This window comes from Amia ocellicauda, chromosome 4, assembly GCF_036373705.1.
Source record: "Amia ocellicauda isolate fAmiCal2 chromosome 4, fAmiCal2.hap1, whole genome shotgun sequence".
NCBI classification, from domain to species: domain Eukaryota; kingdom Metazoa; phylum Chordata; class Actinopteri; order Amiiformes; family Amiidae; genus Amia; species Amia ocellicauda.
Genome location: NC_089853.1, coordinates 53256355 through 53274224, shown reverse-complemented (window position 1 = coordinate 53274224; position 17870 = coordinate 53256355). Strand labels below are relative to the sequence as shown.

The window sequence follows — 17870 nt, the reverse complement described above, 5'->3', positions numbered from 1 at the left end:
ACTATCAATTACATTACTTCTACTAAGAAGCTTAATAATCAAAGGCTCACTAAACATTGGAGACAAAGTTTTTATGTTAAAGCAACAATATTTACAGCCTCCAAGACTCCAAGCTTCTCTTTAAGGTTGTCTAATGATCATAGCTGCTTAAACAAGAAACAAGCAAGACAGAGAGAGAGAGGAGCAAATAAAAAGATCTAGCTTCGAAATCCTGTCATTCATCAAAGCAGGAGTCTTCTCATGTAGATTAAATTCATACTGATGTCACCTGCACAAAGAGGATTAGCACCCATCCCATTCAACCATTATCCCAATTCTATGGTGTGATTATTTACACTAGATACAACTTACTCTACATATCCATAAGCTGAGCATGATAACAAAATTGAACTAATATGACAAAGTAGAAACCTCTTTACTTCAAAAGACATGGCCTGTTTTTCTGACATTGCAGAAATGGTGTAAACCTGATTTTGGTTTTGTCCAGTGTGACCACTCCTTCAGGATTTCAGACAGACACACCACACCTTATTCACACAGTCAACACATCCATACATGGAAACATGGAAAATAGTTTCAAGCAGTTTTTCATAACTTTTGATTTGCTACTTGACTTTTCTGACTGGTTTTTATACATTTACGTAGCCAACCACCTTTTCAACTCAACAGACATTCATACTTATGGTGGCTAAGCATGATCTAGATCCTGTAATTTTAAGGATCTGGACATTTTCACTTTGCTACAGATGACAAGATAAAGCTATGTGGGATATTAAATAATGGGAATTGCGGCACAATAGTGCTGCTTCCTGGAATTACTGCATTCATATTGTAAAAAACAATATTTCACATTAAACAAACAAAACAACAACTTTGCAATATCAATATGTCTTAATGTGCTATGAGTTCAGTTACCTTCTTCTAGTAATTAAATGTGTGATCCCAAAACAACCAAATTAAAATGTCAGTCAATTACAATCGTTAAGCTATTGAGCGGGCAATATAAGTTACTTCCTTTTCTTCACTTTCAGAGGCTTTTCAGAAGCCATGCTAAATATTTACCTTGAATGTTCATCCATAAAAATCAATGACGAAAAAATCATTAACACTGATTTAAAGAATAATAACAAGGAATTCTCAGTCTCACAGCTGCCTTCCACTTGTTAAATAAATCAGGTCTCTTAGGCAATACTTAGCAGCTATTACAAAGCCAATGTCAAATTCTGCTCCAGAAATGAAACACATTTAATATGTAAAAAGCACAATGCACATGCTATCTACATTATGCACCCATTCACTTTAAAAATCAGCCTGGAGTATCAGTAATGTGAGTGTGTGTGTACAAACATATATATATATATATATATATATATATATATATGTATTTGTGTGTATTATATACGTGTGTATGTGTGTACATATATATATACACGCATCAGCCATAACATTACGACCACCTGCCTAATATCGTGTAGGTCCCCCATTTGCCGCCAAAACAGCGCTGACCCGTCGAGGCATGGACTCCACTAGACCTCTGTGCTGTGGTATCTGACACCAAGATGTTAGCAGCAGATCCTTTAAGTCCTGTAAATTGCGAGGTGGGGCCTCCATGGATCGGACTTGTTTGTCCAGCACATCCCACAGATGCTCGATTGGATTGAGATCTGGGGATTTTGGAGGCCAATTCAACACCTTGAACTCGTGATTCATCAGACCAGGCCACCTTCCTCCATTGCTCCGTGGTCCAGTTCTGATGCTCACGTGCCCATTGTAGGCATTTTTGGCAGTGGACAAGGGTCAGCATGGGCACCCTGACTGGTCTGTGGCTATGCAGCCCCATACGCAACAAACCACGATGCACTGTGTGTTCTGACACCTTTCTATCAGAACCAGCATTCACTTTTTCAGCAATTTGAGCTACAGTAGCTCGTCTGTTGGATCGGACCACACGGGCCAGCCTTCGCTCCCCACGTGCATCAATGAGCCTTGGTCGCCCATGACCCTGTCGCCGGTTCTCCGCTTTTTCTTCCTTGGACCACTTTTGATAGGTATTGACCACCGCAGACCGGGAACACCCCACAAGAGCTGCAGTTTTGGAGATGCTCTGACCCAGTCGTCTAGCCATCACAATTTGGCCCTTGTCAGAGTCGCTCAGATCCTTATTGCCCATTTTCCCTGCTTCTAACACATCAACTCTGAGGACAAAATGTTCACTTGCTGCCTAATATATCCCACCCACTGATAGGTGCCATGATAATGAGATTATCAGTGTTATTCACTTCACCTGTCAGTGGTCATAATGTTATGGCTGATCGGTGTATATATCTATATATACAGATATAGATATATATAGATAGATATACACTCACCTAAAGGATTATTAGGAACACTTGTTCAATTTCTCATGAATGCAATTATCTAACCAACCAATCACATGGCAGTTGCTTCAATGCATTTAGGGGTGTGGTCCTGGTCAAGACAATCTCCTGAACTCCAAACTGAATGTCTGAATGGGAAAGAAAGGTGATTTAAGCAATTTTGAGCGTGGCATGGTTGTTGGTGCCAGACGGGCCGGTCTGAGTATTTCACAATCTGCTCAGTTACTGGGTTTTTCACACACAACCATTTCTAGGGTTTACAAAGAATGGTGTGAAAAGGGAAAAACATCCAGTATGCGGCAGTCCTGTGGGCGAAAATGCCTTGTTGATGCTAGAGGTCAGAGGAGAATGGGCTGACTGATTCAAGCTGATAGAAGAGCAACTTTGACTGAAATAACCACTCGTTACAACCGAGGTATGCAGCAAAGCATTTGTGAAGCCACAACACGTACAACCTTGAGGTGGATGGGCTACAACAGCAGAAGACCCCACCGGGTACCACTCATCTCCACTACAAATAGGAAAAAGAGGCTACAATTTGCACAAGCTCACCAAAATTGGACAGTTGAAGACTGGAAAAATGTTGCCTGGTCTGATGAGTCTCTATTTCTGTTGAGACATTCAGATGGTAGAGTCAGAATTTGGCGTAAACAGAATGAGAACATGGATCCATCATGCCTTGTTACCACTGTGCAGGCTGGTGGTGGTGGTGTAATGGTGTGGGGGATGTTTTCTTGGCACACTTTAGGCCCCTTAGTGCCAATTGGGCATCGTTTAAATGCCACGGCCTACCTGAGCATTGTTTCTGACCATGTCCATCCCTTTATGACCACCATGTACCCATCCTCTGATGGCTACTTCCAGCAGGATAATGCACCATGTCACAAAGGTCGAATCATTTCAAATTGGTTTCTTGAATATGACAATGAGTTCACTGTACTAAACTGGCCCCCACAGTCACCAGATCTCAACCCAATAGAGCATCTTTGGGATGTGGTGGAACGGGAGCTTCGTGTCCTGGATGTGCATCCCACAAATCTCCATCAACTGCAAGATGCTATCCTATCAATATGGGCCAACATTTCTAAAGAATGCTTTCAGCACCTTGTTGAATCAATGCCACGTAGAATTAAGGCAGTTCTGAAGGCGAAAGGGGGTCAAACACAGTATTAGTATGGTGTTCCTAATAATCCTTTAGGTGAGTGTAGATAGGTATAATAACATCATCATCACTCCATATCGCTCCCCAAGATGTTTCCGCTTTCTTCAATCAACAGATTTTCTTTTCCATGTCACCCCTGCAAAGTTTATGACATCTTCTAGGTCTTTTTTCATCTATTGGTATCCATTCACTGGCTTCCTTTGTCCATCTTTGAGTTGTTCTTCTTGCAATGTGTCTGACCCATTGATTGAAGGCCACACAAAAGATGGGAAGATTAAATATGAAGACATGCTGGCATCACCTGGGAAAAGTGTGCTGTACATTAAGTGGAAACATCTTGGGGAGGCCTTCCTCCAGCAGCGGATTGATAAAGACTGCTGCTGATTATTATTATTTTTATATAAACATATATATCTATATATTCATATAACGTGTTAATGTTTTAATCTGAGCAACACTTAAATTTAGGCATAGTCAATACATGATCTTTTGGAAAGTCAAAAACTCTATAGTATCTGCTGTCTATTGGCCCATGGCACTTTGGCCTTCCTGTACACTAATTGGCACCCAAGTGTTGAATAGATACCTGTGTTTCAAGGATGTAAACACTGTACAGAAACATACCAGTCTGACTATCTGACTTATTTAATTTTGTTGACATGTTTTACTTCAGTGCTGGTCTGGAATGTGTACAGTCAATTGTAGTCAGAATATTGTGAATCTTTCTTTTCCTTTTCAACATTTCAGGCATGGTTGTGTTTCAAATCCCTTCCCTCCTATAGCTGGTATAGTTATATTACACATGGGTCTCTGATATATTCCATATTTTGCCTATAAACAGTAGACTGTGAACATTCAATATTTTTTTCTATGACTTTCAACGTCACTTTCATTATTGGAAATTGTGTTTAGCACCCTAAAAGGCACTTTCAAATGCAAAGAAGTACATCACAGATTGCAGAATGAAGCTGTTTATGTTTCGTCTTTCATGATGAGGACTGCACATTAAAATCAATGGCCTGTTCACATGTATTCATCGGTGCATTGTATCAATCTATTATTTATTAAATATCTATTTGATGTGGTATAAGTTGAGATTTTTCACTTTGCATCAAATCAAAACTACCAAAAAAAGTAATAGTCTGCAGAATGATGTGAGAAGTTTGAACATGTATTCCTTTTAGTTATTTTAAGAACGGCAAGGGTAGGCATTTGTTAAGGAAATGTTTTTGGTGATGGGATGCAAAGTTAAGGGATGCTTTGCTGGTGAAATGGCAGATCTTTCATGTGTTGATGCCATCATAATTGTAAGGACCTGATCAATAAAGAAGCACACTGTACATCGGATGCCCAACCAACGTGATTCATCAGCACTTCTCGGCTAGGTAGCCTTAATCAAGATGCAAGTAGTACCCCACGATTAGTCTGCTTTTTTAAATTAATTGAAGGCACCTGAGCTGTCACGGCTGTTAATGAGTTTCAATTAAGCTGTTATTTTCAAACAAACTGTGCTGCACATACTGTCAGATATTCGTGGTATGCTACAAAAGGAAAGAGCAAAATTAAATTAATAATAGGAACGTCTATTGTGTTTATATTTTCAATTATTACTATGGTTTTAACAAAACTAGAGCAGAAAAGAAAAAGCACTAGAAGTCTTTAACAAGGTGCAAGGTCACGATTGGGATTACAAAAGGACCTACCTTTCTTTCACGTTGTTTAATAAAAGTATCAAAAAACAGATCTATAACCTCTATGAAATACTAAAGCTGATTATGAACAATTAATCTTGTATATGTTAGTTAGTTACATTCAAATAACAAGGCAGCTCCAATGGGACCCAAAACAAGTAAAGCCTGTTCATCACACAGTTAAATATTCTATTTTTGGCATAAAGCCATGTATCTGGAACAGAATAGTTTAGTTAACTATATGATAGTGTGTCTTGAACTGGCATCTGAAAGACAGAATACAAAAGCATTCACATGATTATGTACAGATATCGCTCTGCCTCAAGACAAAAACATAAAACATATGACTTGCCAATTAAAAAATGTCCTCCTTTTTCCAGTGTCTGTTGAAGGGATCTCTCTCTGCTGAGAGAGGCTTTAAACTGGCAATGTGGTATTTAGTTTGCAAGTTAAGCCTAAGCAAGGGGGGGTGCACGATAACCAAGAAGGTCTGGAGAACACATCCTTCAGTTCACAGCCCATTTTGTCAGTGATTGAGAGCACTTGTCAGAGCTCTTGTTTTTCTTTTCCTTTTTTTTTCCCTCCGCGGTTCTATTTCTGGATTTAGTCAAGGGTGCATGTCCAAACATTATTCCATGAGACACACTCTTCATATGTGATGGGATTAGCAAAATTTCAAAGCTTATTTCTGACCTCCAGGAGAAAATTGAGCGCATACGCTGGTGAGGCCAACTGGGACTGCAGAACATCAAGTTGATTCATCAAATTAGCTCATACGTAATTGCACTGCATGACTAGTCATGGAACTTGTCAGCTATAAAGCTGTCAAAAAGCCATCAGCTTTAATGTTAAATGGAGACACAGAAGCATAAGGTTCAGAACTTGGCGCTCTTCGGACATTAGCCCCAGAGATGCTTTGTATTACACACACCCATATATATATATATATATATATATATTTAATCAACACATCATCCACAACTAACAAGGACTGAAAAAATACATAAAATAGATACATAAATAAACTAGACTTTCCTGACAAACTTTTTAAAGCATAATAACATTGGCAAAAAGATGCCAACAAAACTGGATTACATTAACGCGTTGCAAAATATGATAGAGACAAATGCATTTTAGAAAAAAAAAGGCTCCAAAGCTTGGTACAAAGGAAATTCCTTCATGCATACTTTATATTTGAACAAAAAGCATGTTATTTCCATATGCTTTGTGTCTTATTTTCCCTTATAAAGCCTGTTTCTTTCTCCCAAAAATAATTCATAGGCCTAAATTAAATCACTGCTGCAGAGGCTTTGCCTGTAACATAAAAAAATAGATGATGAAGAAATAAAAAGGTTTAATTTCACACTCCACATTACATTTTTCTTGCAGGCAGCCAGTAAATTGAACGGTGCCTTAGACTGCTCCTTCGTGAGGTTTAATTCTGTATACCCTGTGTGCATAATATTGAAATAATTAATACTGAAGACTGAATCTTAGATTTTGCAATAAAAATACAAATAATCAACAGTAAATGTTTAATACTACTATGTTGGTAGATTGGCGGGGGGGGGGGGTGTAAATTTGAATTTAACTTGACAGATAGTAAGTTGGATGGATAGACACATACATAAGTAAGTGGATAGATGCTTAGCAAAAAAAAAAGCTGGATTTTTTTATTTAAGTAAATGAACCTTTTCAAAAGAAGCATTGTGGGTGGAGAGGGATACAGAGACAAAAAGAAGAAGGGTGGATTTCTGGGATTATGTAGGGCGTACTTCACTGATAGTGACTTTTTAGTTTTCTGTAAAACAAAACCAGTTCTCCATCACTGTATTGACTATGGAGGTTCTTTCTGGCACATTGTGATTGTATCCTACCTTGAAAGACTGATTTAGAAACCTGCACTGCATCGGAGCAAACAAATAATGGCTTAAACCTAGCACTAGAATGCAAAATATATAGGCCCTACTGTTAGTTCTTCATAGTTGTACTTTCCACCTAGGTTGTATTTCATTTTAATTGAATTTTAAATGTAACACAAACCCTGTATGCCCTACTTTGGCTTCGTAAGATATTGGTAAAAAATGAACAGTTTATGTTTGTAACTATTACAGATCACACTATTAGTACAAGCAAGTCTTGGCTCTCCCACTCCATTCCTTGGCTTTAATTGCAGGGTCTTAATTTATGTAATAAATCATAATCCTATCCAATTTATTTCCGACTGAAAGCCAATCAGGTAGGCTGTTCTTCCAGGTTGTCCACCTCCGCTGTAGTATTTAAAGCTTCGCTACTTACATTATACATTGCACATATCATACTGTAAGTCTGTGCAAGGACCTTAGTGAAATTTGGGCTTTGAATGTGTAAAAAGGGAATACATACACTTCTTTATAATTTCAGATACTATATAATATATATTTGATGCAGCTATGAATAAACTAATACAATACACCACAATTACAGTCTATCTACTTGACGTTTGACCATTTCTCCAGCTCTGTACAGCCCTGCAGAACAGATCAGGCCGTGATGTTTTAATAGCTTTGGTTTTGATTGTGGCAGCCATCCTGTGCCAGACTGCCACCGAACACACTTGAGCTGGGTTTACACTATGAGATAGATATCTTTGAGACAGGTTGTCTAATTATCCTTAAGCCACTTGACACTATCAGAGTCTCTACAAGCTTCCCACATGAACAAATAAGGTCAAATGACTTAATACAAACATTTGCTTGGTGGGTCTTAAGTTTGCTAGCCCATCAAGCTAGTTTTATTGTGTGTGTGTTTGTGTGTGTGTGAAAAAACAGAACTTGAGGTTGGTCAAAACAGACAATTGTTTTTTACAAATCAATCTGTATGAACAAGAGTTACACAGGGAATTGAACCTCACATGATTGTCAAGGAGTACCTTTAATCAAACTAGTTGCTCAGCCTACATTTCCAGATCTTTCCATCAGCGATCTTGTCAAAAGATGGAACTTGGGGGGAATAAACCTGCACATGATGTGAGTAAGGGGAAACTAGTTTTTTTTTTTTTTAATCTTCAGGGAACAAAACAGAAAACCCAAAGTAAAACCGAAAGGCAGAATGAATGCTCAATTAACGGTGACATTCCCAGGGCATTCATATTCACTCAGTATGTCACATTCTGATGTCCAAGTGATGCCTTATTGATAAATCTCCTTTTGAAGAGAGGAATCTGCCTTTAAAAGAAGATACTGACGGATGAAGGCATATAAAGGGAAATACATCTGTCTTACTCTACCACACCTCTATTTTCGCAAAACAGTCAGGATTATTTTGTATTCACACCAACAAGGAACTTACTACGTGAATCTGGGTCAATATGAGGGTGTGATCTGTAATTTAAGCCTGTGGTAATTTTTTTGATGCTCTGCTTGAATGTCAAAAGGTGAACGACTGCTCTCCTGATTCATTGAGCGCCTTTGAAACTGGTCTGGAAGCAAGTCGTAACTTGAAGCCACTCAGATTGTTTTGCCCAAGTTGGAGCCATATGGTCAATCTAGAAGGGCTGGCTATTGAGAAGAAATCTACAAATGAATTGAATGCCTGTGAACCTGTAGCTGGGGTGTGTGCTGCGTTCATGCTGTACCATGTGCATTGTGTACAAATGCCTTTTCCTATTTGAAAAAACAAAACAAGAGAGATTCTAACACAGGTAAAATCTTATCTCACACAATTGGAAAATGTACTTTTACACACTATTGGGTTGTACAAAGAAACATAATTAAATCAATCAGTCATGGAGATGAAAATGAGCTAAGTAATCAAACCCCACATAAAAAAGCTAAAAAGGTGTTTCATATCACCATTTATATCTGTAGAGGCTGACAGGAACCAGATGAAAATACCTTCTATGTACTTTCCACTGGGGGCGAGCCCTACCTGGTCTTATCTAGGCTGGTGGAACAGTCGCACGTTCGGTTATATCCACAACCGCTTGCTTAAATATGTCAAAAACAAATAAGACATGACTGGTCATCACAAAAGCCTTAAACTCTGAAGCTCTTGCCTCGCTTTGGTTTTTATAGTCAACCTCAAATCTTCAATGACTAAAACCCTTGTAATTTGCACCAAAAAGTCACAAGATTGATTAAATTAAATAACCTTAAGCTCCAGGACTGAGGCCAGGTGTCACTGTTATAGACCTACATTATTCACCAGTGGCTGCAAGCAGTTTTTTTCTTCACCCAGGGAACAAGATCATCCAGCACACTAGAAAAAATAAACAGTTGTTCACCTAGAAACACAGTCCTGAGAGAGAAGGCAGGGTGAAGCAGTAGGCACAGATAACTCTCACACCCCTTATGGATGAGAGCTGGGAATTTCGCTGTTGCTCGGGGGCACAAAACGCTCTGCTCTCATCACCCAGACAGCACGCCACACCTGTCAGCTTTTCAGACAAACAAAGATTTTGAAACCATTTACCACCTCTGCCTCCTGTACAACCCTAGAAGAAACACTGAGTGCGTTGGAGAATATAACCATTGTGATGTGTGACGTGTGCTGCGTTAACTGTTATAAGAGTACAGAAACTGTCACGGACGTCCCCGGGTAAATGAAGAAAAAACGAAACAAACCAACAACAACAAAAATAATGCCCAAAGAGGAAATGTAGAATCTTCACAGATAATGGAGGGTTTTTTGTTTGTTTCTTTTTTTTCTTTCGGCTTTACTTGCCATGAAAGCAATGTTTTCAAGTATAACCGTGTTAACTGTGACACACAATGGCAAACAAAAACAAAAGTTAAAAAAACAAAACAAACCCTGACACAAAACCTAGAAATGCTTACGCCACACTATCTTTTACTTATGTTCATTTATAAGAAGAGTTTTTTTTAAATTCTAGTGAAATTAAGAATGTAAAATATGCAACAAGATCCTTTTTAAATCTAGATTATTACTGACTGCGTTTATGATGATTTGAATCTGCGCAAGGCCGAGTATACAAAGGAACTCAACCTTCTTGGGGTCAATCTGGGTCAGGCTTAAATAGCTTCCTCCTTCTCACAGGATGTCACAGCCAAAACACAGCTGTAAAATGTTCAGAGTACAGTGCCTATAATTTGCAAGAGGGTCGTTGTCTCAGGTTAGATATAAATGGATTGAATTGCACACAGCATTTAAAAGATCAAAATGGAAATTTATGGCAAACCTGCCGTAGATATGCACATCTGACTGTGGCCTGGCATTGTTTTAAGTTCAGAAAAATGCAGAAAAAGGGGATTGCAGAAGAGGATTGAAAAGCTACTGTAAATTTAACACTTATTTCTTTTTTTCTTTTTGAGTAGAAGCAAGACATTTCTTAGGCCTTTATGAGGGGTATCTAGTGTAGTGAAGCACTTGTAACTTAGGTGAAACTGGTTAAAATGTTAACATTGTGGTCAGAAACAAATATTTATTGCAGAAAACAGCCACTCATTTTTTAATATAAGAAAATCTATTGATATGAAAATCTACCAACTTGAATATTAATAAATAATCCTAGAAATGATTATGATATTGAATAAAACATGTTCTTCTCTTACATTTTTGTGCAATATCAGTGCCATAAGGAACCTGCCAAAATATAACACAAAAAAAAGAGTGTGGCTGACCGTCATGACTACCTTGAGCTGAGATTATAAATCTGATAAATATTTAGTATGAAAACACTATGGGGCGGGGGGGGGGGGGGGGGACCGGGGACGACAGTGCTGTGCTGAACATGCATCTTAAACTTAAAACAATGCTTCAAAGACCTGCATGATTATACTTCTTTTTTTTTTTTTGGTGTGTGGAAAGACAGATTTGATTTCCCAAGCATATGTTTACCACCAATTTTCTCTCAGTAATAGTGAATGCTTCTCGGTTACTCACAATACTGTATCGGACTACCTTTTACCTGAACTGGATAAACAACATCTGCCTTGATCCTAAGATGTTTCCAGAACAAACCACTTAGGAGGACTTTCAGCTAGCCAATTCCCAGAAGCTGCTGTCAGTCACTTACTGGCACTGCAACACTTACTGCCTTTGTCTGTTCCTCAATTTATCTTGTTAACAGCAAATTGGGCTAACGGTTTGAAGCACAGAAGTATCCCAAACCTGATTAGAGAAATACTTCCTGCTTTGCACAATAATGTTGGGTTCCTCTCTCATAAATGAAGATCTGCTTGCGATTTCTTCCCTACGTGGCAGCCAAATTGCCCCTTTATTGTACAGCAGCCTCGTGAACTTCGTATTAATGGCTAAGCTGACAGAGCCGTAATGGAGATGCTTCAGATTTTACCCAGGGTGGTGATCTCTTTTCCTTCCTATCCATGAAAACAAAGTCATAATTTGATTATCCAAATCCCACAAGTGCAGCTGAGTTAGGTTGGAAGGCAAATGCATTGCACAATGAAAATCTGCATACCACCTATCCATCTGTCTTGTAAGGGTGTCTGTGATGGGGGGGGGGGGGGGGGGGGTATTTTCTTGTTATTTGTTTCTAAGGTGTATTTATTCTTGAGCAACAAAATTAAATTGGGCTCTAGGATTTGGTATTCATTTTCTCCTTTCTGTTCCTAATACCTCGAACTGTGCAATGATAAGGAATCGAACGTGTCTGACCTTCCTTTTATGCTGGTTGTCTCCAACATACAAAGATTAATTGCAGCCCCTGTTGCATAATTACTGGAGGGTTGCAGATGCACTATCATTACCCCCATCGCGCCGCCTGCTCCAGCTTTGCAGCAGGAGCACTGGCTGTTAATAAAAGGGATACTGCAACTTTAAGAACGCTGACTCTCCAAAACTTCTTTCTTGCATCTTCAACGGTCTTATTTTAATACCTTTCTTTCCTTGTTCCCCCTCCACACATCATTAAACATATTATTATAACATGACTGTCAGCCCGCGTCTCTGCGCCCCATTCTTGCTCTGCCAGGTAATCAATTTGTCGTCACTCTCCGTAACCCCAGTAAAGTCATCAAGCGAAATGAGTTACAGCTGCAAAGAGCCTTCACGAATATAAAAAAAGAGAAATGACAACGCAGCCAGGAATATTCCACCACTGATAGCACATCCCAGGTCTTGAAGATGAAATATTAATGCACAATTTGTTTATCTGCGGGCTCACATCTTTCTAGCACCGAGCTGTTAATTTTCTATCGGCGCAGACAACGGATCAGTCAGTCATGAACTCTTCACAGCCATTACCCGGAGACATTTTGATTAAGTATTCCTAATGTAGTGGATAGGAAAGAATGAAAACACTCTGCCTGCCAACTTTTGATTGACCATTAAGCCACTGATGAATGTGCCTGTCAAAGAGGAGACAATTACCTCAACAATGAAGAAACTCTTCTGGAAGGCTTATTTCTCTATAGGGCTGACACATTTACCAGATTACAGGCACGCCAGTTGAAAGCGTGTAAACGGATCGCTAAGGAATCTTCTCAAAAGTTCTCCAAATAATTATGTGTGTATTGTTTGGGAAGGCATCCGTCGAGTGAAGTGTGAAAGAAAAGCAGGAGAGAGAGAGAGAGAGAGAGAGAGAGAGAGAGAGAGAGAGAAAAGGCATGTGGGGACGGTTAGATCAGGGTCTCCGATTCTTGAGGGGGAATGAGATCTGCAATTATTGGCACACACGACGCCTAGGCTACCATCTGGAATACCAATTCTACACAATAATAAAGAGCGATCATTTCACAACAGATTTTAGCCTTAGAGCAAATAAATCTGCTTAGTGATATGACAGCGTAATCATAATGGGGTTATCTGTTATCTTTACATGTAATCGTATTGATACCCCCCTCATATCCCCGACAAAAAAAAGTAAAGAACACAGATTTTGGGCACAGTATGTTTGTGCAGACGAAGCTTATCCAAAAACTTAAGTATCTGCCTAATTGTACTACTAGGCAATAAGAGAATAACTTCCAAACTTCTACACGTTTTTGAAAGCATTAGCATATTGCAAATCATAATAAACTCGCACATGTGGAACTAGAGACTGAATTGTACATATATGTTATGTTGTGTGTGTGTGTGTGTGTATATATATATATATGTATGCATGTGTGTGTATTATATGTAAATAGACACACAAGAACTGTATAAAAGTTCATACATTTGGAGATAGCAAAAATGAATTTGACTGTAAATTATATTGACAGAAAAGAGAAAAGAGATGAGATACAATTGGTAATGAATCAGACAGGCCCTGATTCACCAAGGATCATACATACAAATGTGAGTGTAATATTAACAAGCAATGATATTTAAAGTTTTTAATATCAGCCACATAGCCTATGGCCTATCAGTAGTTTTCCCCTTTACATTTTTATAAAGATCAATCTGCTTCAATCTGTGCTGTCATATATGTCTAACAGAAACACAGTAAGTATATAAATTCACATTAACATTGGTGCAAGCTACATACATACCCTGTTTTAATGAACTTCTATTCTAACATATGTGAATATATATGCATAATGCATTATACACTATCCATTAAGTACTTGATGGAAGTCTGTTTAGTCCTTCCTGCCTAGCCTATATCTGGGCACTAGATATGATAAACCTGACCTGTATGTGATACTTATTAACTTATCCTGCTGCACATCTGCACAAAATAACTACAGATATCACTGATGTCAACAGTCCATAAAGTTGAAAAAGTTACCCTTATATTTTGCAATGTATAGCTTCATCATAATGTATTTACTGGTTCCCTTGAACCCGTATCAAACAGAATTATTATGTAACCCCCACGCGCATTATGAAAATGAAAATTATCGTTTCCTTTGTTGTAGTGATAATTGTTTGTGTAAGTTTAATGTTTAGAGTGTTTTTCAACATTTTAGTTTAAAATCTCTACAAAATTAAATTCAAGAGTTACGCTCCACATCCAAGGGTATTCTTAATCTAAATGCGTGACAGACATCCGTTTGCATAGATAAGTTTATAAATATTTCTCTTGGAAACATATTTTTATAATTTGCCTTGCAATACCAGGGGTCATTATGTGTTCATAATTAGGTAAAGAAAAAAAAAAAGAGCGGGGGGGGGGGGGGGGGCGGACTTTGATGACGATCCCTTACTGAATGGCTCAGATTTCTTTTTGAAACATTAATCCTACCACCACCACCCGACACACACACCCCCCCCCCCCCCGCTCTTTTTTTTTTCAAGAGGAAATGAAGAAAAAACACCCACATTAAAACCAAAACAAGACAATAATTGTACATGTCTGAGCTAAGGGAAACCAGAGGGCAGGCAATACGTCAGTGGCACACAAGGGTTACCATAGTGAGTGATTTATTGATATGTATCAGGAATGAATAGATCAAAGCCCGCCAGGTGACAGGTGATCAATCAAATGTCAAATCAAAAGCTGGCAATCAAACGGAAAAACAGCGTTTAGTGGGTGGTTCCGCCGCAAGAAAAATGAACTTTCATGTCTCAATGCCAGACCTTCTCTGAAATCAGAAATCACGACAGTATTTCCAAAGCTGTCCAGAACATCTTACTATAAAAATACAGCTTGGAAAACGCCCATGTTTAATATATTATCAAAATATAGAGGCTTGTTTAAAGTCACGTCACAGTTTCATGCAAAAAAAAAAAAGAAAATTGATACATTTAAAAAAGTAAATGAATAGTGTTTATGACGTCCGTATTCTTGTTTACATTTTGTATGTAAAATAGCTTAATAAAAATAAATAAATTTACAGGAACCACAATTAAAACTATCTATTAATTGAATGTAATCTAAAATTGATTTGTTCTCTAGCCTTCAGATTCGACTTCCATTCCAAAGTTTATTATTATTTCCGATAATGTTTGTCAAGTATAGGCTAAGTGTACCAGTTGTATATCAAATCTCATAGCTTCCCTCAAATATCTTAGGAACAGTAAAATTGAGTCTCCAGACCTACTACTTGAGGTTAAGGAAAGAGAGGTAAACTTCCACAACTAAGAAACCAGGTATATGTACGAGACATATGTTTATCCATCCAAATAACAAATGTACAAGTCAAAAAGTTAAAATATATGTGCACTACAACAGTATACAGGCTCCCAAAGATCAATCACTAATATATCTATAAAGAAGGCGGTGAAAATACTAGTAATAAAACAACATAAATACCAGAAAAAATTTAAGAAAACATGATTTGCCTCTTATTGTAGTCTAATTATCTGGAGTACGAGAAAGCTCAATTAAAAAGATACGTCTTTAAACAGTTTTAAAAGACTTTAAAGTTTTTTGACAGATTTGGGCAAAGAATTTCAAAGGCTGTGGGGTGGAAGATACACACAGTCCGCCCTGTCGTCCATAGTAAACTTTGGGCACGTCTAAATTGACTAGCATCCATTGATCGTAAATTACGAGTAGGAATGTATGAACAAAGTAAAGCAGCAAACTAGCAGGGGGCATGCAATCTAATACCTGCTATTTAAGTGCTGCACTTATATAAAGCAGTAACGCAAATACATGATAAAAACGTAAAGGCAACGGCTTGTAACAAAACGGAAAAAAACCTTAGTATTAAAAACGGGGAAAGTTATGGGTTATTCGAGGGTTGGCGTAGTGTTAATTACAGAACAGAGATTGCAATATAAACAAAGCAATATTACAATAAATAACCGACCCCGTTTACCTGAAGCCGAAAGTGCCCTATGTTCATTACACACACACACACACACACACACACAGTCCACCTCATTATTGTCAATACAGTGGAGTTATATTATATACCCTAACTGGAAACGTTGGAGACCCATTGTGAGTGCGTGAAATCAACACTGTTTCCTCCAGGAAAGAACAAAGTTACCAGCCATCAAATAACCCCCAACAGCACCGAGAAGAAGAGCCTGCATTAAAGCGAAAGACATAATTGTGATGAAAAGAAAAGGATCCGTCCTTACCCGCAGCTCGTTTCGGGGCTTGCTGTTTTCTCCTTGGCATCTTGGCACTTCGCAGTTCACGCTGACTCTGCCCAGGTGAAACCCGTCTGCGGTCTCAGATAGTCCATACAGCAGGAAAGAGCCCCTCTCTGGATCGCCACCACACTCTTGATCTCTTCTTTAAATCCAGTATCAGAGATGATTGGAGAAAATGGTGAAAGGGAGAGGGGAGGGGGTGACAAATCACAGACCAAAGCGGTTTGTTATGTTATATATGTTTTGAAATGTCCCCCAGATCTATGGCGGATTGTGTTTTGTTTAAGCGGAGCTGAGAGCGCTTGCTGACAGATGCCAGTCTCAGTGTGTGTGTGTGCGATACATAGAAAGGACAGAGTGCTTGTAATACTATAACATTCACACACCGCACAGACAGGGTGAGGCGATGCCAGCAAACATCGATCCCCAGAACAAACTGAACATTAAAAACTCCTCCCTCCTCGCCTGGACTTGATGATGGCAGCGAGACATTTGTTACACTAGATAACCGCGATCTTATTAAAGAGACAGCGGCCGGCCGGAGGACGAGGCTGGAGGAGGCTGGCGGATGCGGGGCGCTCTCGCCCGTCTGGAAGGGAAATAGGAAGCGTTTCGTTGCGTTTAACTCGGGGAGCGTGGCGGCGTTACAAAGGCAGTCCACCGCTGGAGAAAGTCTGCGTCCTCCAGAAGCTGACGCTGGAAAATGTGGCCGTGTATAGCGATTGATAGTAATAATATGAACAATATAAGGTGGCCACTGTAGCAGCTCTCCCACCGTTGGTGTCTGTTCAGTACCGATTGCTGGTCTGAAACGTCAGATTGACTCTCATTTTAAAGATGGGCTGCACCTATCGGTTGGATTCAGACCCCTCTTCATTTGAATCCCTATCCTTGACCTCAGCTTGAACTTGTAAATGTGTGTGTGTGTGAATGTATGCATGCATTGGGAATCATGCAACCTTTAAGCTATATCGTGTTTATCATCAGTTATTATACTTATTACTGTCTAAACACAAAGAAAAAACAAAGTTTAATAATACCAAAGCGTTAAGTGGTGCACCTATAAAATGTGCTCAAGCTTGCTAGTTTAAGATGTGTTGTGCATGTACTAACATGTTGGTATATACACAAAAACGACACGTGTGTTTTCCTATACCTTTAGAGATTAATTACTGGGTACCCCTAAATATAATCTCTGAGCTTTCAACTGCAACTTAAGTAGTTGATAAAAAAATACCGAGAGTAAGGAGCTTTTTCCACCTTTTGGTAGGATAACGAGAGGGTCTGATTTCAAACTAACAGAATAAAAGGAACAGTTATCCATCAATTTAGCAGAACGATTCCTTTGCAGTTTATAAGTTAAGGCATGGTGCAATGCTCTCCTCTGATGTAATAAATGTGTAATATTTCATTTTCATGACTCGAGCTGGCACTCTCTCGGGAGCAACTCATGTGATGGTGTTGGAGAACATTATTCAGAGATCTGCGCAGGCCTGCCATGAATAAAGCACTATCCACTGGCAACGGGATGCACACATGCAACAGCTATAGCTGGACTGTGCAAATCAAATGTTCATGTCCAAGTGTGTCCGGTTCTTCCTTCAGAAATGACGATGACGGTCTTTGAAAAACAAACCGATCCTGTATGAAAGATTCCCTCTACTTCTGGTCATAAATACAGTGCATTTTGCGACGTATGGCACG

At 38.9% G+C, this 17870-nt stretch overlaps 1 protein-coding gene across 1 annotated transcript in view; it reads right to left on the bottom strand.

Moving 5' to 3' along the window:
• The window catches only part of tshz2 (teashirt zinc finger homeobox 2), a 71275-nt gene extending 54306 nt beyond the window's left edge, over window positions 1–16969 (bottom strand). The window contains exon 1 of the mRNA XM_066702753.1: window positions 16152–16969. Coding sequence (XP_066558850.1) covers window positions 16152–16191 — 40 coding nt within the window. The 5' untranslated portion in view covers window positions 16192–16969. The remainder of the gene's footprint in view (window positions 1–16151) is intronic.
• Between the last annotated feature and the right edge of the window lie 901 nt (window positions 16970–17870).